Raw genomic sequence first — 22230 nt, forward strand, 5'->3', positions numbered from 1 at the left:
CCTTGCTGTCCTTTCTGCCTCGTAGCTTCAGGTTGTCCTCCAGGAGCAGCTTACGTACCACATTAGGACCCACTCCTCTAATGGGATATCTCAGGTCAAACCGACAGACGTCCCGGACGACCTTTCAACCGCAGCAACAAATCTAGGTTTAGTATTTAGTTTGACTTCAATCTATTCACCATTTAATATGCTGATAGTCTTCACTTAGTATTATCTTAGTAAGACTTCAGAGTTGTAACTTATTCCCAATAAATGGGTTTATAATGCCCATTTTAGCCAATGGACTTTCATCTTATGGAACGGATCATGACCCCTGATCAATACAAAGTAACTATAGGTTACCTCAATGGGTAGATATTTACAGGAGACATATAACAAAATTTCCTCCCAGTAGACAATGATAATGTTAGATAATGAAACCTAAACAATCAATTTTAGAATAGTATATCAAACATTCCCAAATAGAGTATAAAATAACTAATAGCAGGGATAAATGATTATGTAATTTCAAATAGGTACTGGTTTGACCTTTTTTAACATTTCCATCCTAGCTCAGCTAAAATGTCAGAGAGGATTGTTTATTTACCATTCTTATCCTGGGATATTAAAACAATTTGCATTGTTGCATTGTTTAGATTGCTTTTACTCTCTTAAGTACTGATGTTTGAGGTTAATTAATGTTTTTACATTTCCCAAGACTGCTTAGCTGGTCATTAATTTATTCCACATAACTGTGAACATACTGCACTATTGATAAAGTTTAAACATGGTGGCTAATGGGGTTGGACACTATGAAGAAGTGATGTCATTGTCTCAGTATTACACATGATCAATATTTCCCTGGATATTTTCTTACTTTTGTTTCAGTATAAAGTTCCAACTACCTTTTTGAGACTTCTGTCTCAGTCAATAAAAATATGCATAAAATGTGAGCATTTAGGGTAAGAAAGGTCTAAATAACATTTCATAGTTATGTTTGTTATGTATTGTAAAGGCATGGAACTTGTGATATATTATCCTATAATCTTTGTACAAAAATATACTTAATATACACATAGGTATTTTGGTCATAGTTGTGATTGCATATGTGAAGAAAAAAACGTAAAAAAACAACTAAACATTGCAATAAATTAATCGTAGAGTTTTTGCCCAATGTCCAAAATAAATAAAGAGATTTCATTAAGTCCAAAAGCATTTAACAGTTGACAAAAACGTACTCATAAAGCTATTTAAATTGAACAAAATGACAAATGAATTAATACAATTTTGTGTAAAATCCTCAAAATCTTTTTTACCTTGTCGACTTCTTCATTAATTCCCTCCACCTCATATCCCTCCAGCCTCTCTGCAGAGATAGAGAGAGCCAGCTCCTCATCTTTCAGCTGCATGAAGCCATTGATACTTTCTAAAAAACTGTTTACAGTGGTTAACTGGGAAGAAGCAGGAAAAAAGACATGCAGTCAGAGATAAATACTACACTTTAAGTAAGATGAGTACCAGCACTGAATCAAATCCTCACCATTGCTTTGAGGGCCTGCTGAACACGATGCTCCTGGGTTTCTTTGAGCACAGCTCTGAGCAGCAGGGGATACTTTGTGATCCTCTGATGTGGTTTGGCTTGCATATCTCCAAGCCTCATTCGCTCACACTGAGGGTGTTTTTCCACCCACTGTATAAGTTAAAAAACACAACAATATTATCTTAGGTATGCTAAATAGTTAACTTGTATATAATGTATGTATAATCTCCCAAATAATCTTTAAAAAAATTCTGTTTTGTGTAGCCCTGAATTTAATTCCATTTCATTTAAATGGGCTTTTCTTTGGGGTGTGTTGGTGCATCTCAGTAATAAAATGTGTATTATTAATTCACCTAGCTTTAATCTCTGTGGGGTTTATTTCTGTTCATTTTTAACCACACAATTAGTTTTTCCACCAAGCTTGAATATTAAAAAAACAGCACACAATCTGATAAATATAGAAATATGGTTTGGGCTTCATAATCATGTGAAATACTGCTCACCTGAGCAAAAATGTATCACTGCAGCTGGGTGTTCAAAAACACCAAACTTGTCTCACTATCTTTAATATTTCCATTGTCTTCCACTAATTTATACAGCCTAAACGTGACCCTTACCCTAAACCTAAAAATACACACCTTAGTCCTAAATGTGACCCCTGATCCTAAAATAGCAATTCCCTTTATGGGGTCCCCACAATGGCCTATGTTTTCCATAAAAAGGGTCCTACTATGTATGATACACAAGAACACAATACATTTATTCTCATTATGCTATATGTAGTGAGGTCTGTGTGCTTTTATCAATTTTCCATTATTTTTAACCCTTTCTATACCCTAACCAGGACTATAACTCAGACCTAATCATTGCATATCAATACCTCACCCTAAATTGAGTTTAGGTTGTTCACACCTAAACCAAACAGTTTGCAAAAAAAGGAATTGAAAACTGGTAAAATATGGTATGAATGGTCCTTACTCTAATAATAAAATCGAAGCACAGAGACACATTCTTATCTCTCTGTTTGCAGTGAGGACTGTATTTTCCCCCGTATTAGTTTTATTTCTTTTACAACCCTTCCTACAGCCCTGGTTAAACCGATTGCATCAGACTTTTTAATCTCCAATCTGTTTTTTTTTGGAGCAAAATGTCTCAAATGTTTCATAAATTACAATGTTGCATTCTTTCAGATGAAAATAAAATGTTCATATCATAATGTCCCAGAGTCTGGAAGAAGATTGAGGATGCTAAAGAATTCACATTGCTTGTGGTCCAGGATGGAGTTTCCACAGACAGCGACGACTCAGGTGCGATGTCATCTGCTGGTGTTTGATTTCCTGATTCTTATAAGGTCCACAGTCCTCACAGTCTTTAAATATATGACATATAAGAGCTCCTGATGGTTCCTTCTGCTGACAAACTTTATGGAGGGGCTGATTTAATTTTCCAGCAGGCTTTGACACCTTCCCACACTGCAGAAAGTACCAACTCTTGTTTTAACAACTGTAGCTGACTGTGCTTGATTGTGTGACAAGAATGTTTTCTGACCTGAGCCCCATGTAGAACTTTCAGTGTTATAATCCGACTCAAAAACGTAGATGAACTTAGGGCTGCTTTTAAAGCAACCTCGGATTCTTCTAAGTTTTAACAGAATCAGAGGCAGATGGCCTCCATGCCAGGCTGCACTGGGGCAGAAACTTATGCAGAAGGAGAATAACCAGCAATAAACAGAGACTCCTAGCTATAACTAAACTCTAAAATGTAGGAACATTAAAAATTATCATGCTGCTACAGTGGAAAAGGGAGGTTGGGCCAAACCAAACATTTATTAGAATCTTTGCTTTTTGCAGCAGCAACATTTTTTATTTCTAATTACTGTTTTGTAACGCTGAACAGAAAGATACTTTTAATGTATCCTATGTAAAATCAAAATTAATAAAAACTTGAAATGTACCATTCTATCTGTAATTAATCTGTAATATGTGAGGTTCACTTTGAAATGGTATTAGCTTAGATGGATTAACTTATCAACAAGGCTAAAACATATTAAGAAATAACTGTATGTTTGGCTTTCAAAATATCACCAGCCCCTGATTTTTGTCATTTGGACCACCCTTTAACACCTACTGGTTACTATTTCCTGTTAAAGTGGGGATTTATTTGTAAACAAAGGGTGTCATAACTTCATTTGAGAGGTGATGTTGTACAAAACAGATAAAAAAACAAAACAAAACCACTATAGCCCCCACAGTTTTTTCTTCTCTCTATAAACAGTAGATATTTTCATGTAGTCTATTTTCCAACCTACTGTATATACACAGCATTCACACTGGAGATCTAGATATCTGAATCATTTGGAGAAGACGTTGGTGGGAAAAGTGGTTTGCTAGGTGCAAAGCTCTGATGTCAAGCCACCCACAGGGTTACAAAAACATCATAAACCACAGCGCCACAATTACCAGATTTGAAAATGGATATCAGTTTAATAATAACTGTAAGGTATGATTTTTTTTTCTCTCAGAAAGTAAAAGTTAAATAGAGGCACTGCTGCTGCTCCACCGTACCTGCACAAAAGCAATGAAATGGGGGTTGCTCTCCAGTTGCCTGCGTGTGAACTCCAGGTTGCTTTCCTCTTCCCAGCAGTATTGATGGTAGACAGAGAAGCGTTCATGGAACTGGTGCAAAAGCAGAAGACAACTCATATCTACACTCTAATGTCAGCAAGCCTCTTTACATCATTATAATCAACACATTGAGGTACTCTTCCAGTAACGATTTGCTCATGAAGCACACATTGTTTATATGTTTCTAAGGAAGAGAGTATAATCTTGATTTAGATATGCATTTAATACAGGGATGTTTGCATAGCACACAGCTCTTATCTGTATGCAACTTAACCAAATGATTCCAACACCTTTTATTACAATATATATTCGAAAATACAAATATGTTTCTTTCTTAAATAAAATTTATATAATGATTCATTTAAGTGTTTATTTACTTGTTTTACTTACTGTTTGACTCAATCTTACATAGATATTTTTTCAATTCAAAAAGGGACATTAAAGTAGATATTTTTGGTTTATATGTAGAAATTTGTGAGTTCTTAGCTGAATATATAAAACTGGTCTTTAGTCTCCTGCCTGCTGATTAGATACAATGGACTGGTGGAACTGAATAGAGCTTGTGTAAAATGCTAGTCTTTTGTGACAGTAAAGGGGTTTAAGACGGCATAAATCTCCTTTCAAACATGACCTCCTCTGAAAAGGTGCAGGTGAGTTACTCCTAGGAACAATTCCACAGAGTCAAATGTAAACCATCTCTTTCGATAGACTGCTTTTTTTTTAACCATAACTGAAACATAAACCTCTTTGATCAGATGATTCCAACTTATTTAGAACCATCACGCCCATTTCAGCAACAACAGCAAGTACAAGTCTGTTAAAACACCCACAGTGGAAACATTAAGGTGTGGAAATAGGTCATTATATAACTTATGGGCAGAAACATCACTGTGTTTACATTGCAGACCTGCAGACAATGAGCTCTTACCTGCAGGCAACCGGCTTCCAACCTCATGGGGTCAAAAGGTTTGCCTGTTGTTCGTACTTGATGTAACATGGGATAAACCACCTCCTGCCAGAACAGCTGATGAGCTTGCAGGATGGAGGGTAGGTTGGAGAACAACAGCTCGGGGGTCACCTAGAGGAAGTGAAATAAAAAATAAAAAAAAACAGAAATAAAGAACAGAGTTACATTTAAACTAACTGGCCTTGTTATATTTCCATCTCCTCAGTGGAAACATTGTGGGGCTAAATGTTCCACTCACTGTTGTTTTTGTGTTTGTTTTTTCTGCTCTCTCAACCTGTGCATATTACTGCTAAACCGAACCATGGAAAATAAGCCTGCATATTTTATCTATGTGTAATATTCCAGTGAACTCCAGCTGTATGCTTTGCAGACTAACCTCCTGGAGTAAGTCATGCTGGTTCAGGTTGACCAGAGCAGCAATAACCACCTGTGAAAGGTAGAAACACATTATGCAAACTGCAGAAAAACTGTCACTGTAATAAGAATCTGTAGAGTGACACCCTACGTCTTTGATGATCTTCAGCTTGTTGATGTAGATAAGCTCAGTCTGTACAAACTCCCACAGCGCCGCCTGTTGGTGTCTCTGCTTTTTTGCCATTTGCTGAAGCAGAGTCAACAAAAGCAGCAGCTAATTATATTTGAGGAATGTATGCAATGAGCAAACAAAGGAGGCATTTTTACAACGATATGCAGGACACCATTTGCTACTACACATTAAAACAAACTTCGGCAAGACTGGTTCAGGCAGACAGGTGGAACTGAAACATAATTTTCTGAAAAGGTTCAATGAGGTTTATATAAAAATAAAAAAAGAAGACAAACTAATGAAATAAAGCAAGAATACTATCTGTCTCTTACTGAGTGTGACTTCACTAAGTCTGTCCAGCTGTTTTCCAGTGTTGTACCCTGGCTTTCTTCTTTCCAAATCCATTTCAGGCTGGCAGGAACAGCAAAAGCCTCCAGGTCTTTGACCAACAAATCCAACTGACCTCTTTCCTGCCATGTTGATGGTAAAAAAATGAAAGCAGAGAGAATTATTTGAAGTTAATGATTAAGCATATCAGCAGTTCTCGTAAAGGAAACAATGTTATGAATTCTTGTGGTCACATATAAAGACAGCCAGTAGAGCAGAACAAGTAACGCTGCACTGATTAAAGTGTTTATGTGGGCGGACACGGTTGGAGCAGGTCTGTATCTGCCTCATGGTTTGTGAGAATGCAACCTGATGAACAAGAGACAAAACAATACCTCAGACGTTTTCTCAGACACTCCCTGGTTGACCACACTAAACACCTGCTTAAGCGGCGTTCTGGATTTGGATCCCGAAGATGATCCTTTACTCAGAGTTGCAAAGTCAGTCACAACCTTTTGCCTGGGTTTCCTCTAAGAAAAAAGAAAAATAATAGTACAATTTAGTCAGTTAAAAGCAGAAGATCAAAGCTTTATTTTTCAAAGATTATATCAACAAAAATGAAAGAAACAACCTTGCAAAAAGCACCTTTTATACTTTTTATATTGTCGCATCAGTGTCTCTTATTAGATTTGTACATGACAGAGTAACGTAAAGTGTATGACTCTAAATAAGATACATTTTACACAAAATAATTTAAAACTGTGGTATGCATTTTTCCCCTTGATTCAATGCAAAATAGTCATTCACATTTGGCTCCAGTTGCAGATCTTTTTATGATCTCCGGTGTTATGCCTGAAGGTACCAACATTTCTGCTTATTCCTCTTTTGAAAACTCTCAGGTCTTGCCATAGATTCTCATATAATTTTGAATCTGAACTTTGACTAGACCATTCTAACACACGAATACTCTTGGATCTAAACTTCCTTGCTCTGGCTATATCTTGGGGGTTCTTGCTCAGCTTAAAGGGCAACCTCTGCCTGGCATCATCAGTACTTATTCTGACCAGGCACCAGGCATCTTCAGTACTTATTCATTTTTTTGTTTTTTTTGTTTTACTAATGGCTTTTTTATTCCTTATATCCAATTAAGGCCAATTTTTTTTTAAACTGTGCTACTATAGATCTCCTACATGAACCGTAAATCTCTGCAGCTCCTCTACATTTATAATGGGCTCCTTACTAGCTTTACTCATTAACGGTTTAATTGTTTAGCCCATCAGATGGGATTACAGATGAGACACAATCTTTTAATTTGAAAAGGCCAGGGTGGTTTAGTAGATTCTCCAGCTTGGGATATCCTTTTATAACCTAAATTGTTTAAAATGTCTTCACGATTTTATCTCTACTTTATCTACACTCATGCTCTCTAACAAACATTTCAGGTCTTAACAGAGCTCCAATGTTTTTATTTACTTTTTGATTAAAATCAGTGTACCGTTTAATTATGCAGGCTAAATATTTATTATATAATAAAGCCAAATTTAAAAGTTTATATAAGAGAATTTAAATAGTTTGGTTTAAATAATATGTTTTCTGAAACGTTTTAACATATAGCTCAGAAGAAAACAACAACAATGGGAAAAATATTAAATAAAAATTTCTTTTTAAATTCAACAGTCACATATTTTAAAATTTTTAGTAAGATATGCAAAATAAAGAGACATACACATATTCCTTAAAACTAGACAGAAAAGTGACAGATATGAGGGTAAACAGCTGTTATTGAAATGTTCTACTTGCCTGGTAGCCAATCGTGCTGTATTTGTTTTTGTCTGCAGACCCCCTGCGGCGGGATATCTCTAAAGTTGTTGTCAGTCCATCAACAAAATCTGTCTCTCTGCTTTCTGCATCCTTTGGTTTCTCTCCATTCAAGCTGTTTTGTCTCTGAAGCATCTCTTTCATTACTGATTCAAGTCCTTCGTTGTTTACATAAGGCATTTTCGGGGACAGGCTGAGGACAGACACACACGGTAACTTATTGAGAGAATGTGGTGTAAAGCCACTGATGAAACTTTATGTATTTATCCAGAGAATGAAAAAATGACATTGTTACAATTCTGATATGTCTACTTCCAGTTCTCCTCCCAAGTCTGGTGGCTTAAGATTTTTAGAGCAACTGAAAACAGATGGTTGCATTAAAAAGTCATAAAAGATAAGTAATGAGTCTTAAATATTTTATTGGTGTCTTTGTCAACTTTCTCTAATATTTTAGACGGTCTTTCCAAGTTTTTTCTTTAAAGTCTGGCTGCAAGGGTTTCAATCTGTTTGTTGTTTGATTTGTTGAGTTTCATAGTTCAGTTTTTCAAAAAGAAATGTATAGATAAAAGAAAAAAAAACTATACATGAAAGATGTACACTAATTAAAAGAAGAAATCCAACTGTTATTTCACAAAGGACCAGATAGATGCTTCATTTTAAAATAAAAATGTGTTTTATCCCAAGGTTTTGCTTCATAGCTGCTTTGGAATCATCTCATTAGTGAGATAATATCATTTTTAAACCATTGTTATATTTCAATTTTTCATTGATGCAACCCAAGATATACATCTTTGTGACAGGCTGCTCAAACCGAACTATAAAAATAGTCCCTTGATAGTCTGTCACATAAAATATCTGTATATTATATCTATATATAATAGAAAGATATCAAAAAAGCAGCTGAGTACCAAAGAACACCATGAGTGACCTTCTGGAAAGTTTTTGTTAAAGAAAAGTCTGCCCTCTGCTGTCTTCTGTCACTTGTACTCCAGCAAAATAGGAACTATATGATATTATCATTGCCCTAGACTGCACACTTAAACACTTTAATATTTGCAGAGGGATGACATTATATTAAACTTGATTTTCTTACACGTTAAAGCCATGTGTGATCATCACCTGTCACTAAATGGCAAATTAAACTAGATAATTCCTAAAGAAATCTTGAAGGGGCCTGCTGCTTGGTGTGGTTATCTGGCGGTACAGTAGGCTTATCTTGGTTCAATGTAAAACATTTAAGAGCTCAAAAACCCAAATAAGTTTGTGTGGGCATCTATCCATGTTTTGAAAGTGGCAAAAAGGTATTCTGTGTGCCTAAAAGAGCATCCAATGTTTATTATCCATTTTTTCAACACACTCCGAGTATTGACCTTTAAAAGATTGATTTTGGCAGGTGACAATAACACAGCTTTGCTATTTCATTAGCAATGGCCCTATTCAAAGCATAGGAATAGGAAAAATTAACACCTAGTAAACTTTGACAATCGTGTACAAGAAGTTGTGTTATGTCTCAAGTCAGTGAATACCTGGTTACTTTTAATATAGGAGTTTAATATAAACGGCACTAATTAGACATTTTAGCAAACCCTGGTTTATTTACCCTAAATGCAGAGACATCACTGTGTGTTTATTAATAGGGTTAATAGGCTACAATTGTTAAACAGCTGGAGGAAAAACGTCTGTAAGGGAGGGTAGGTGGGGCTATAAGTAGATGTCTGGAAAGCACTAGGTTGTGATTTCTCAGGTGAGATGCTCAGATCTAAGCAACACTGCATGCATTTGTGAGAATTTGTGAGTGCATCTAGTTAAATGAGACTTGTTAATGTAAAAAAAACAACAGCTTGGGTGATGACTAAACAGATGCTGAATAGGTTCCGAGAATGTGCAATATTATCTGAGAAACATTAAAACAATACAAAACTACAACATATAGCATAACAGTTTGAAGAAATACAAATCTAATGTAATAGGGAGAAGTAAATGCAAAATGAGCCAAATAATAATACTTGAACAGGAAAACAGAAGTAGGGCACAGAGATAGCAATCTGTCCTGGAAAGAGAGGAAATAACAACCTGCATGTTGGTCTCTACAACCATGTAAATCTCCTTTTTAATCAAATAATTAAAACATCAACAGAATATTTTATCTGATTTTGCAGATACCTTTAAATTCGAACACCAGTATTTTTTACAAAGCTCAAGATCTAATTACATAGATGTGCCGGTGAAACCAGAAATTGTCTCCCAGGTTATAATTTAGGAGCTTTGATTTAATGTTTGGATTTTTCTCTTATTCCTAAACCACTGGATCCCATCAAACTATCTACTATACTAATAACACCATGACAGCTCAGCACAGCTGCCTAACAAAAGTGGTTAACAACACTTTTTAAAACAAAAAAGATTAAGAAGTACTTATGCTTCTGTTTGAATTTTTATGGTGCGAGCAAAGATTCTTTAAGGAGGACATAATAGAGACACGTACACTGCAATAATTAGCTCCTGCCTTGCTGTCAAACTTCTATTGACTTACGTAAGTTCCTCCATCACTGTGTGTTACCTGTTTACAGGTGTAGCCCGGTGTCTGGAGAAAACACTGTGAAAGCTTTTGAATTTTGAAAAATATTTTCATATCTGACCTGTAATGTTTTTTAAACTGATCAACTATGCTTCATTAATCTAAGTCTCTTGAACTTAAAAAAACAAACCCTGTAAAGCAAAACATCAAATACTGAAGAGTCATCTGTGAGTCTAGACGAGAGCTCCACGAATGCGTATCAGTACATAGGAAATAAATCATACAACGACTCTATTTAATCGGTTTTTACAACAAATAGATGAGAAATAATTCAGATTTTACCTGGGCTTGGTTGGATCCATTTTGCTTCACACAGTCATCTTTGGTTTCTGTTGGCTTTCTCCTCCTCTCCTTCCTCTCTGGCCTGATCAGTCCCTCCCTCTCTTCCTTTTACCTGAACACCGGCCTCAACAAGTGGTCAGACCAGAACAACTGGATTTCTTTAGAGCCAACAAATCAGTGCTGAGGTTTGGTTAATGTGTCGCAGTTAAAAAGTGCTTGGTGGAGCAGAGGTGGGGACTAATTTCTTTGAAAATAATCAATGGTTTTTCATATCCAACATGCTTATTCCCACTCAAATCATTTTAAAGGGGAGAAAGATAACATTTTCTCATGTTTTATGTCCTAGCTGCAATAAAAAGCCAGTTCCTGGAGTGGAGGACAAGAATATTTTTGGTTAAATCGATAGTGGAAAAATATGTGATTGAGTGTTGAAGACCTCATGTTGGAATGCAGACTTGCAGCGTGCCTGCAGTCAAATCCACAATTACATCCTCAAATATTTTCTCCCCCCCTCCAAGCACCAAACATACTGTCTGAAAAGTTTAAAACACATCTCAGACACGCAGAAAAAAATTACACCTTTTTATTAAAAACAACAGTTAAACACAGTGTCAAGCAGAATGGAAAATAAAAAGTTTTTAGAGTTGCACTTCTTCAGTCCCAAGATCCTTATATGATTGGCAGTAAAATAAAAGCTGAATAAGATTTGAGACAAGGTGTGTCATGAATAATGCTTGTATGATTGGGGATTAAAAGAATGCTGCCGAGGCACTGCAGAGACTGTAAAACACAACAGAGTGTGGTATACTGTATGTTGAGGAGGAACAAAACACTTCCCCGGCTTCATTGTTCACAATAAAGTAGATCTGACTTTTTTCCCTTCTCCAGCATAACAGGGAACTGGTATGAAAATATTACCAGCTTTGATGTATTATGTTGGTAAACCACTCCTCTTTTTTATTTGACATTTAGAGTGAAAAAAAACACTCTACATGTTACAAAATAGTAAAAACATCTACAAACTAATACAAATAGCTTAGGTGACTTCAGTTAAATGACACAGGAATGACAATCCATTAAGGTCCTCATTACAAAAAATAAAGCTATGTGAAAATGCAATATAGTACAAAGTCTTATCTGAAAATATAAAATGTCTCTAATACAAAACTCTCATCAAAAGATCAATACTAAAGTGAAAAATCTATTAATATTCTCACTAAGAAATGACTTAATTTTGTCCCTTTGATATTAGAAAAGCTGTTTAAACTTTAACTTCAGATAAAGTATTTAACAAAAGGTTTGATCACAAAGTATTTTCTCTGCAAAAGAAAAATAAAGAAAAGAACCCCCCTTCAGTATGTAGATGCATCAACCAACAGCTTTAAATCACTTAAATGGGGCGAACCACTGAATCACAACCAACCGCCACTTAAAGCGTGATTGGTGCATCTCAAAATAAAATCTAAATGCAGAACTTTTGTACATTTATAGGGGAGTTGTTGCAACCCAAACCTTTGTTTAAACACAGCATAACGTCCTGTTAGTTTGCAGCCTGTGTAAAATAACAATATTATTCAATAAAAAACTTGAAATGTGCAACATTGAATAACAAACCTATTAAATCAATTTAAACTATTACATAATGAAAATACTAACAATTAAAGAAAAACTGCAACCTAGCGTCATTGTAGTTTTTGAAACTCAACAATCTTCTCTGTCAACTCTTCTGATGCTAAATGATACCAGGTAAACATTTAGATCTTTATAACGAATGTTATCACACATAAAGGTTTGTTATCGTGGAAATGCTTGCAGTTTCCTAACTACAATGTTTTGCTTTCGTTGCAATTAAAATTATAGTAAATGTGCCTAATTTAACTCCAAAGATGCAAAAGTAAGTCGGTTAGTAAAAAGATAACCATATCATCATGCTGCTACCAAAAGGGGGAAAAAAACACAAATCTGTTATTTCCTGATTGAATCAAAGTATGAAATTAAAGACTTTGAGTTCCAATTCAGACCAATCTGCAGAAAAACTAGATAAATTGTCTAAACACTGGGACTTCTCAATATTGCAGATTTCTGATAAATGGAAAGCAACATTAGTTTTTATTGAGAGAGACCCGCTGTTTGCCGTTGTTTCTTAGCCTTGTGCTATTATTGGTCAATTATTTCCTCATAGTTGGTCAACTAAACATATGTCAAACTTCCCATCGAAATTAAATCTCAAACAATAGAACATCTACAGCAAAAATACTTCTTGATGAAGCTGAACGAATTTGTCCCAGTTTGTTGCAGTCTTTGATTTGCAGCGAGCATTTCTTTGTTGGTCACAGTGAAGGGTTTTGAAGATCATAGATTGTGCTCTTTGTCTCTGTGAAATAAAACTACTGCTGTGGATTAGCACCATCTCCGTTTCAAAGCATCCTTTGCAGGGTCTCTTATCGAACAATACTTGGTCTCATAGGTGTTGTTTTTATAACCGCAGGTTGGCACAGTTTATATCACTGAATGGTATACTTTGCCTCCAGTTCCTCGGCTGCCCGGTTCAGGTGAATCTGTCTCAGTTTGTCTAAGAGTTCATCTAATAGCGATTGGTGAACAGTTTCACCCTTTACTCCGGCAATTGTCCGCGAGCCCCCCTGGGCCCACACCCGTAGCATCTGGTAGTGAGCCTCACGGCAGAACCTGTGATCCATCTCTGCTTGCTCGATTTCCATATCGGTTACACCGAGAGAGCGAACCAGCTGCTTTACCTGGTGCACAGGAACCAGATCCAGCACAGTGTAGATAAGGTCAGGGACTGCAGAATGGAGAAGAGGAGAGGTCTCAGCAGCTGTTTATTTTCTGCATTATAAATGTTAAAGCCAGCAGATACTGTCATAGACTTACTCATCGGGACACAGTCTGGCAGCTTGCATAACTCCTGCTCACCCAAAGAGTTTTCAACGACAGTTTTCACACTCATTTCCTCTGGATGACTTTTGGCATTGATCAGGAAATCCTAGCAGACACAAAAAATAAGAATGACTAACAATTCATGCAAATAAAAATGATCAAATCAGCCACTCACAGTATGCTTAGAATACCTTGCTTTGTTCCTTTGATTCTTCAGATAGACACAGAGACTGACTCCGCATCTTTTTCTTGACAAACCGTTTTGTAGCCATGTGGGTGATGATAATTCCCAATATCAGCAAGACCACCACCATGACCACAGTTCCAATAATTATACCGGTAAGATCAGGATAAGGATGAGGAGCTGAAAAGGGAACCAGAGATTAGTTATTAAAAGAACGACACATCTATATTTGATGTAACTGTGTTGCTGAATTCCTTCCATTCATCACAATCCTGCTGAAGGCAACTGGATTCCCTATCCAAGTATACTTAGTTTAAAAATCCTTTTACAATGATGCTGCATACACACAGCGCCTTCAAGATGTATTAATACTTTGATAAATTATGGCACTCCAAAGTGTTTTATTCGTATTTTATGTGGACCAACGCAAGGTAGCCTATTGCAAACGTGTTAAGTGAATATAAAATATACATATATATTTTTATTGTATAAAAACCTTAAAGGTTAAGGTCCGCCCTATATCAAAGCCCCCCAAGTCAATACATTGTTGTTTAGTTTTTTTTATCTTTCTGTGTGCTCCTTTCTATGCACCTCTGGAAGGCTTTTAATGTCCTGCACCACTACAGCACTTTTAATTGTATCTTGTATGTTTTACATGTGTTATGTATTGTTTTATGGCTTTGTTGTAAAGCACTTTAGGTACCATTTGGCTATTGTAAAAGGTTATACAAATACATTTTATTTGATTTTGAGACTGATATTCACCAGTTTGGTACATCTAAAAAGACTAAAATATTTCTCAACAGGCCTGGGCAATATGAAGTTTAAGACGCTCTAAAGAACTTTCAGTTTTGGTCTATTTTGGCTCCCCCAGTGGAAAAAAAGCGGAATAGTTTTGCCTGAAGGGAGAAAACATTTCCCATGAGCACCAGCGTGGTAAAGACCATAGCGTGGTAAAATCCTGATCTTCTGGTCGCCTGTCGTTGGATTGAACTCCATTTCTGTTTGCAGCGGCTGTGTGAAATGAGGTAATTAATCTAATTTTAATGAATATAAAAATGCAAAAGACTGAAAGTGACATCTTTGTTTTGGAAGAACCCTGAATTTTTGGAGCACAGTCAGATATACAGGATGGAGCTGGAGTTGGTTTATCAAGAAGATTGCTTGATGAAAGAATTCTGAAAATGATACAAATTGTTGAAGTGGCTGGACCAACACTTCAAAACACAGAAGCAACCACTTCTTTAATTTGGCTGAAATCAAATCTAATCACGAGGACTGTCTTAGATTTCAAGTTAAAAAGTTTATTTTAATTGAAAACAATTTCCTGATGCTACAGATCTGTTTCCAGAAATGGGTTTGAATATAGATTTTACCTTTATTGCATACCAAGAAAGACTTAGTTTTTTGTATGCTGATAGGAAAATTACTGTGTAAATGTCTGTTCATGGTCTAAATAAAAGACTGTTGAGTGGGAGGACTAATACAGTTTGGAGCGATAGGTTAAATGTTGAAGAGAATCAGAAGTCTATGTGGAGGGTCTTCTACAAACCTCCTCTAAGAGGGAATGAGATCTACAATGGTGGATCTAACATGAGGCAGTGAGTGTCAATAGCGTTGTGTCTAAGAATTAAGAAAAAATGCAACATAACTTTGTCACGAACTGTGAACAACTTGTTCAATTTTTATTGTGTTTAAAAACATTTTTTTTAAATGTGGTGTTGTTAGACCTAAAGCATGCTTTTTGTGCTTGCTAAACCAAATAAGACACTTAAGTGGAAAGTCATTCCGTAAAAATTCAAAAAATATCCACTGGACTTGGTTTCCAAGATTTGAAGACGTTTCGCCACCTCTCCAGGAAGCTTTCTCAATTCAAATGTCTGGCTCTGCAGTGAGTTTGAGTCTTATATAGACAAAGCCTTGTATCGCTTGGAAACATGCAAGTGGTAACAGATGAATGGGTCGTTTGGTTCCATGGATCTGGAAGGGATTATGTCTATGATTGAATTGTATGTTTTTGGAAGCTGGAATCTGAGTCCACCACCTCTGTTTAAAGTTGTTTTTTCCTCTCTTCACATAGATGGCTTCCTTCACTCCCTTCTCCATTTGCATGTTTCCAAGCGATACAAGGCTTTGTCTATATAAGACTCCAACTCACTGCGGATCCAGACATTTGAATTGAGAAAGCTTCCTGGAGAGGTGGCGAAACGTCTTCAAATCTTGGAAACCAAGTCCAGTGGATATTTTTTTAATTTTTACGGAATGACTATGACCTGGATGACTGAGAACCTTCATCAGATTAAGTGGAAAGTGTTACATTTTTAGTAAGTCAAGCTAATATTTTCATTTACATTAGCAGAAGGAAGAGGATGAGCAATTTTGCAAAGGAAAAGGTTGACAAACTGTTTATGTTGATGGTTAAAAATAGAGTAAGAGCTGAGTTTCTATTTCTTTCAATGATGAATAATCTGACATTTTTTTCTCAGTTAACAATATTGTTTTTTTCTGGTTGATGGATAGCTAATATTTAACACAATGAATGTTCATTGGGAAAAAAAAGAAGTTTTTCAAATCAAAACCTTTTTTTCCTTCTCTCTGTCACTACCCGATCCCGGAAGCACGATCCGTTAGCCACCGGAAGTTGCGTAGGATCCCATTTCCGGTGCAGGTCAGGAAGAGACGAGTGATAAAACAGAAAGGCTTTTAATGTATCTTTTTTTTTTGTCAGGAAATACATTATAAACCTTTAACACATTATATTTTAGTACGTTTAATATCATTGGGGAGGGTAAACGTCATTTAGGTATTTTTAACAAAATAAAATCGAGTTCGACCCGGATGTATATCTGTTTGCGCAAATGAGCTGATAGCCCATGCGCAGAACGGATCGTGCTTCCGGGACGGATCGGGTTATGACACTCTCTCTGTCTCTCTCTCAATAGCATCCACTTCCTCACAGTGTTGTGGAACACCAGAGGGTCTCCAGACAGACTCATCTCCAGAGCCACTGTAAGACAGACAACTACAGGAGATTATTTCTGCCTACAGTCATCAACATCTATTACAACAATTTGAAGCAATCCCTATGAGTTATAACAATATTTGTTTTCCATTTGGGATTGAAAAGTTGTTTTTTTTATCTCAATTTGACCTGAAAAGCATGTTTTGTGTTTTTAGTTCATACAAACTGTTGACTGTTTTAGTAGACAGATTACCCCACCTGAAATTTGAATCTATGAAGGTCCTCTAGAGTTAGCATTAGTTGTCTCTCACATCAATAGTTTTATTGAATCGTCAGTTCAGCTGGACGTTTCTAAGTTGCCTCTCTTTCCATATCCCATAACAATTTTGAAGTAATGCCTAAAACATTAAATCATTGGATACTGTTTTACAAACTGTCTCTGCTATAAACTTCTCGCTGACTTGTCAGCTCTGTTGCCTTTCATGATGCCATTTGTTCTCTAATGTTCTCAAACATCCTGTAGAGAAAAGCTTCTTTTAAGCTAAAATAAAGCTATACTTTAATAAACCTCTAATTTGACTGGTTTGGAAGGCAATTACTTGCAAGTAGATGTATTCGAGTGATGGGGAAACATACAATTCTTTTTTGTTCAATTTATACCAAACAACAATAAATAACAAAAACAGAAGTAAACAATAATGTGCTATTTTGTGTTGCGATATCACATAAAATTCCAACACACACTGTAAAGTTTGTGGTTGTCATGGGCGAAATTGTGAAAAGGTCAATTGATGTCAATGCCTTCTATTGTACAACGCTATCAGTGATGTTTGTCACAGGTTTGGTGTTGCCGACTGAAACTACAGAAAAGAAGAACTGCCGCCAAGACCAAAATGTCCACTGTCACAACTCCCTCTTCTGAGAATGCAGTCTTTGTTCAAATGAAGGACTCAGAGGTAAGGATATCCTTTTTTTTTTTTTTTAAGAGAACCTTTAGGGATTTTTTTTTTTCTTTTCCAACTTTAAATTTCATGGTAGCTCAGAAGTCAAAAAAAAGAGAAGAAAGTTTGACTTTGCGTGTGAAGTTTGGGAGCAGTATTACTCATGTGAATGACTGTTGTAGGTGAAGAAGGAACTGGCCTTGTTAGCGCTCACCTTTTGTCGCACCAGTAGTTGAACAGAGTTGTGTGCATTCCGGGGTACAACTGTGAAAAAACAAAGAGGATGTTTGACAATACTGAAGGGGAAGTATCGCATCTTCAGAGGAAGTGATTAACATAAAGGCTGACTTGCATTTACAACCTCAGCTCTGCATGTACTTTTACACCTTCAAAGATGCAACTACAAATGGATTTATACAATGAAGCAACAATCTGTGGCTATGATCATGTTCCATTTATCCTGATCAAATATTTTAAGAAGAAGCATTAAAACAATTAGTTTAAACGTATTGATTAGACCAGTGAGTTTGGGTCCTGATAAGGTTGCAACTTCATTAGTTTTTATCTTACAGACTGCTGGTAGAAGCCGCTGAGCAATACCCTCACCCCTAGAAATGCTCCCCAAAGGTTGGGATAAGTGCTGTAGATATATTTCATTGGAATTAATTGAAGTTACAAAGATAAATACAGATGATTATCACCTATTTTTACATTGATTCTTTTTTTTTATAGAGCTTAAAAACCTGTTTCAAAAGACTGTTACATTTTTAATATCACTCTTTTGAGTTTAAGATATTGGAATTTTATTGCTCGCTTCGAAACCAAAAAATGTGTTCACTCTGAATATTTCAGCTGTTTTTATTAGCAGGACATAAATGGTATACTAATAATAACCTATTTTCTAGGGCTCTGAGGAAATGCCAGTGAGCAAGTTTCAACGTGTCATAAGGTCTCCTGTATTGCAATCTTATGGAAATGTTGAAGAAAGGCGGATGTGAATTGCAAGTTTCAATTCTACAAAATACTTCCTCAAATTAATATTGTGAAGAGAAAAAAAAAAAGATCTCATGAACTGCAAGATGGAGATGAAGAGTGCTTATATAAAGCGACTAACCTGCTGCAGGGTTTACATGTATTCTTCACTCTGAAGAAGTTCGTCCTACATTCACAAACGGTGTCATTTTCATGTGTACCTGTGTAACACGTTTTTATTTGAAGGGGTTAACAGATGCACGACAACTGGGTGCAAGAGTTGTTTATAACCAAATAAGAAGTTAATACTTACAGGGCTTTTTTTGTATCTCATCAGTTTTACATGTACGACATCTGAGACAGTCGTATGCCTCTGTGTCAATTCTATATTTAAAGTAGCCTTCGTCGCATTGACAAATAGTGTCTGCTTCCGGTTTACATGCCGATACCAGATGTTCATGTTTTTTTGCTGTAGAAAAGAATACATGATTTTTAAAAAGACTCAATTGAAACATAGTTATATACCATACAGCAAACACTTTTTGAAAAATCAACTGTTTCTTTACCTTTGCAGCGTTTACAACTTCTGCAATTTTTGGAGAAGCTCATCTCGTCTAAGAATTGACCAGCATCACAAGGTACACAGTTACTTTTGTGCCCTATAAAATGACATTCATCTGCCAGCTTAAAACCTGAAAGAAAAAAAAAACACATTTATTCATACAGCAGAGTTTTTTTGCTAGCATAATCAAGAGTTATGTTTTATATGCAGACTGTACCACGAGCGCATTTGTTGCAACATATTCCTTTATCTGTTTTGTATTCCCCGGGCGGACACTCATCTTTCTCCTGTGGCATCGTCAACACAGGGATGCTCCTTAGCTAAAATGAAGAATGTATAACACGCATTTATTTGCACACAATAGTTTCCAAAAAAGTGAATTTTTTTCATGTATTTCATCCACGTTGAGTTCTTCTTACCAAAAGGAGCAGTAACATGACAATACATCCTGCTCGATTTCCTATTCCGTCCATATTCTGTGGATTTGATTCAGTCCATTTGAGACCAACTGGAAGACAAATTACCAGTGAATCAAACCAGCATTATACTTTAAATGAATCATCCAAAAGGTAACTGATATGAATTCCTCTGAAATGATTTTGCATGCCTTCTTAACATTGATAAGTCATTGCAAAAACAAACTTGTTTCCTGAGGAAAAAAACATCAAGAGTCTCTATCCCCTTGTTCTGTATTAGACACAAAACTGCTTCTGATCTGTGTTGCATTTTTATCTGTATTTGACTACAAAGTGTGTAAAGGTTTCCCAATCTGAACCCTCCTCAATCACCTCCTTCCTACGCACATTCCCTCGCTCCCTACTCTGATGCAGGCTGCCAGCCCTCTGGCAAGTTAATGTTAGATTTCTGAACATAACTGGTTAAGCAAGCTATTTATCAATACAACAATCTAACTGCACATGGAAACTGGGAAAAGGAAAGTCATTTAAAAAAGAAAAGCATAAAACACTTGCTTTATGGTCTTTTATCTTTCTTAAATTATGTATTGTTTTGAATATTTAAGGTATAGGAATTAGTTAACACATTAATGATATATTCAACTGTTAGGTTAAGTACTCTAAACAAACTAAAATAAAATAGCCAGGTTGATTAATGGATGGTTTTTAATTTTTGGGGTTATGTTTTGATAACATGAGACTCTTAAGCTAGTGTAACCCCAGTATAATTTGCTCTCATTGGCTGAAACTAAGAACTAGGCCAAGATGGCCATAGATACTAGGAGCTGAACATGTAAAGTAATAACACCCAAAACAACAACCGACTTATAAAGACAAAGTAAAAGTGTGTTAAATATTGCATAAAGTCAAATCAATACATATACATTTACTTTAACAGTATATTATGTCTATAATACAAACTTCTACATAATCATTTAATGCTATTTCTTTCAACCAGAGAGCTCCAACTTCCATTTCCTTTGAAAAAAACATGGCATTTTTGGCAATAAATAAATAAATAAATAAAAAATTAAGCAAACCCCAAACACACACAGCATCAGATGCTATATATTTACCTGCTGTAATAGCATGATTACTGTTAATGATCTCTTACTCAACCTTAATTCACTTTAGAAATTCTAAATCCTCAGCAATCCTTTCAAATAGCCCTAAAGCAACTGGTAAAAATTTGGAAAATAGGTGGGCCTCACACTAGGAAGACGAACCTAACAAGATTTTTGTCATTTAAGACCGGAAATAACAAGGGCACATAAATAAAACTACTTTTTGGACAGTGAGGTTACTCTTTGACAATGATGTCATTCGGTGTGCCATATTATCACAAAGTATTTAAGTAAAAATGTGGTTATAGGGTCATTATTGTGGCGGAAACAACATTTCAATTATAATTTTCAATCAATTTAAAGCTTTTGCTCTGGATTATTTAATCTATAATTGGAGGAAATATACAGACCATATATAACTGATAAAAAATTGGATTACAGAAGTTTAAATCTGAGGTGTTTTTATTATTATTATTATTGCTTATCAGACAAAATAAACCTTTATCTAATATTGAAAGAAAAAAAACAAGCACATAATGATGCTGTGAACCCACTGTTGTTTTCTACTGTAAAGTATGATTGTAATCCCCTGTAGATGTGAAAAGGAACTGTCACATTTCTGCGCCACATTTTGGACGCCTCCATTTCCCTGTCGCGCAACACAAACATTAGACCCTCTGGCATAAACATGATCAAAGCAACAACAACTTTTAGATCAGGACATTGGAATAAACTGCCATAAATAAGACCTCCGTTGGCAATATCTCAACCTGCAACAATTAAATTATTTTCCCCCCCTCTAGTTTCGGTTTAAATAGGCACCACAAAACGCCCACTGCACCTTCAAGATATGAATCTGTGTTTCCCACAGACGCGTAGAAATGTTTTACACTGACTTACCTGAGTAACATTGGTCAGGTTGATGGATTCCTCAACGCTGCCATTCCATACATCACATATCGGTCTTTGTTTTCATTAAAAAATAAATGCCTTGGTTGTTGTTTTGCTGCGGAATGCTGAGCGCAATCAGAGCTGCTGCTCGGTGAGCAGATCTGTGCTCAGGATGAGGAGGCGGGTTTAACCGGGAAATGTCCGCGTCACCAGCGCGTTTCAAGGAATTGGAAGTCAAGAGTTGGGCAAGAAAGTTGATTCAGGCAGCAAAACAATCCTATAATCTGTCTGTAGAGCGGCGCTGCTGGTTACGCAGCAGTTTCTGAGCAGCTTTAAGATAAATGCAAATTATGGATTGGAAATATGAATGGATGAAAACTGATTTTCCACAATGTTTAGAAAGTCCTCGAAGTGGTTCTCTCTCTTAACGCTGTGACTTTGCTGATTTTAGTGATCAGTCATATTTGAAATAAAACTGAATTTAATTAAAGTAATTTCAACTCGAAATGTATTTTATTATACCCAAAGGAAATTAAATAAAATGGAAACTTATTAATGTCAGTCAAGAATCCTAATGAAAATGAGATTAGATTGTGCCTGTTTAACCCACAAATATCCCAGAATGTGGCATAGATAGATAGATAGATAGATAGATAGATA

At 35.9% G+C, this 22230-nt stretch overlaps 2 protein-coding genes across 3 annotated transcripts in view; both read right to left on the minus strand.

Annotated features, from left to right (window-relative positions):
• plekhg6 (pleckstrin homology domain containing, family G (with RhoGef domain) member 6) overlaps positions 1 to 10760 on the minus strand; it is a 25953-nt gene extending 15193 nt beyond the window's left edge. Inside the window, exons 1-11 of one of the 2 annotated variants that reach the window (XM_038284449.1) lie at positions 10642 to 10760; positions 7764 to 7974; positions 6404 to 6493; positions 5969 to 6106; positions 5616 to 5711; positions 5487 to 5537; positions 5072 to 5221; positions 4084 to 4194; positions 1520 to 1669; positions 1296 to 1430; positions 2 to 121 (exon numbers count right to left, since the gene is read on the minus strand). In XM_038284449.1, the coding sequence (XP_038140377.1) occupies positions 2 to 121; positions 1296 to 1430; positions 1520 to 1669; positions 4084 to 4194; positions 5072 to 5221; positions 5487 to 5537; positions 5616 to 5711; positions 5969 to 6106; positions 6404 to 6493; positions 7764 to 7974; positions 10642 to 10661 (1272 nt within the window). In that variant the 5' untranslated portion in view covers positions 10662 to 10760. Of the gene's footprint in view, position 1; positions 122 to 1295; positions 1431 to 1519; positions 1670 to 4083; positions 4195 to 5071; positions 5222 to 5486; positions 5538 to 5615; positions 5712 to 5968; positions 6107 to 6358; positions 6494 to 7763; positions 7975 to 10641 lie in introns of both variants that reach the window. The other variant, XM_038284448.1, reaches the window with a different exon arrangement.
• A 448-nt stretch (positions 10761 to 11208) lies between these two features.
• Positions 11209 to 21762, minus strand: tnfrsf1a (tumor necrosis factor receptor superfamily, member 1a). The gene is made up of 10 exons (XM_038284436.1): positions 21580 to 21762; positions 19580 to 19668; positions 19378 to 19480; positions 19165 to 19290; positions 18912 to 19067; positions 18741 to 18819; positions 17841 to 17890; positions 13731 to 13903; positions 13534 to 13645; positions 11209 to 13444 (listed from the first exon to the last, which is right to left on the minus strand). Exons 2-10 carry the CDS (start codon positions 19631 to 19633, stop codon positions 13146 to 13148), a joined length of 1152 nt encoding a protein of 383 aa, XP_038140364.1. The 5' UTR covers positions 19634 to 19668; positions 21580 to 21762; the 3' UTR covers positions 11209 to 13145.
• Positions 21763 to 22230: the final 468 nt, after the last annotated feature.

Source organism: Cyprinodon tularosa, unplaced genomic scaffold, assembly GCF_016077235.1.
Source record: "Cyprinodon tularosa strain WSP-4 unplaced genomic scaffold, ASM1607723v1 ctg2, whole genome shotgun sequence".
NCBI lineage: Eukaryota > Metazoa > Chordata > Actinopteri > Cyprinodontiformes > Cyprinodontidae > Cyprinodon > Cyprinodon tularosa.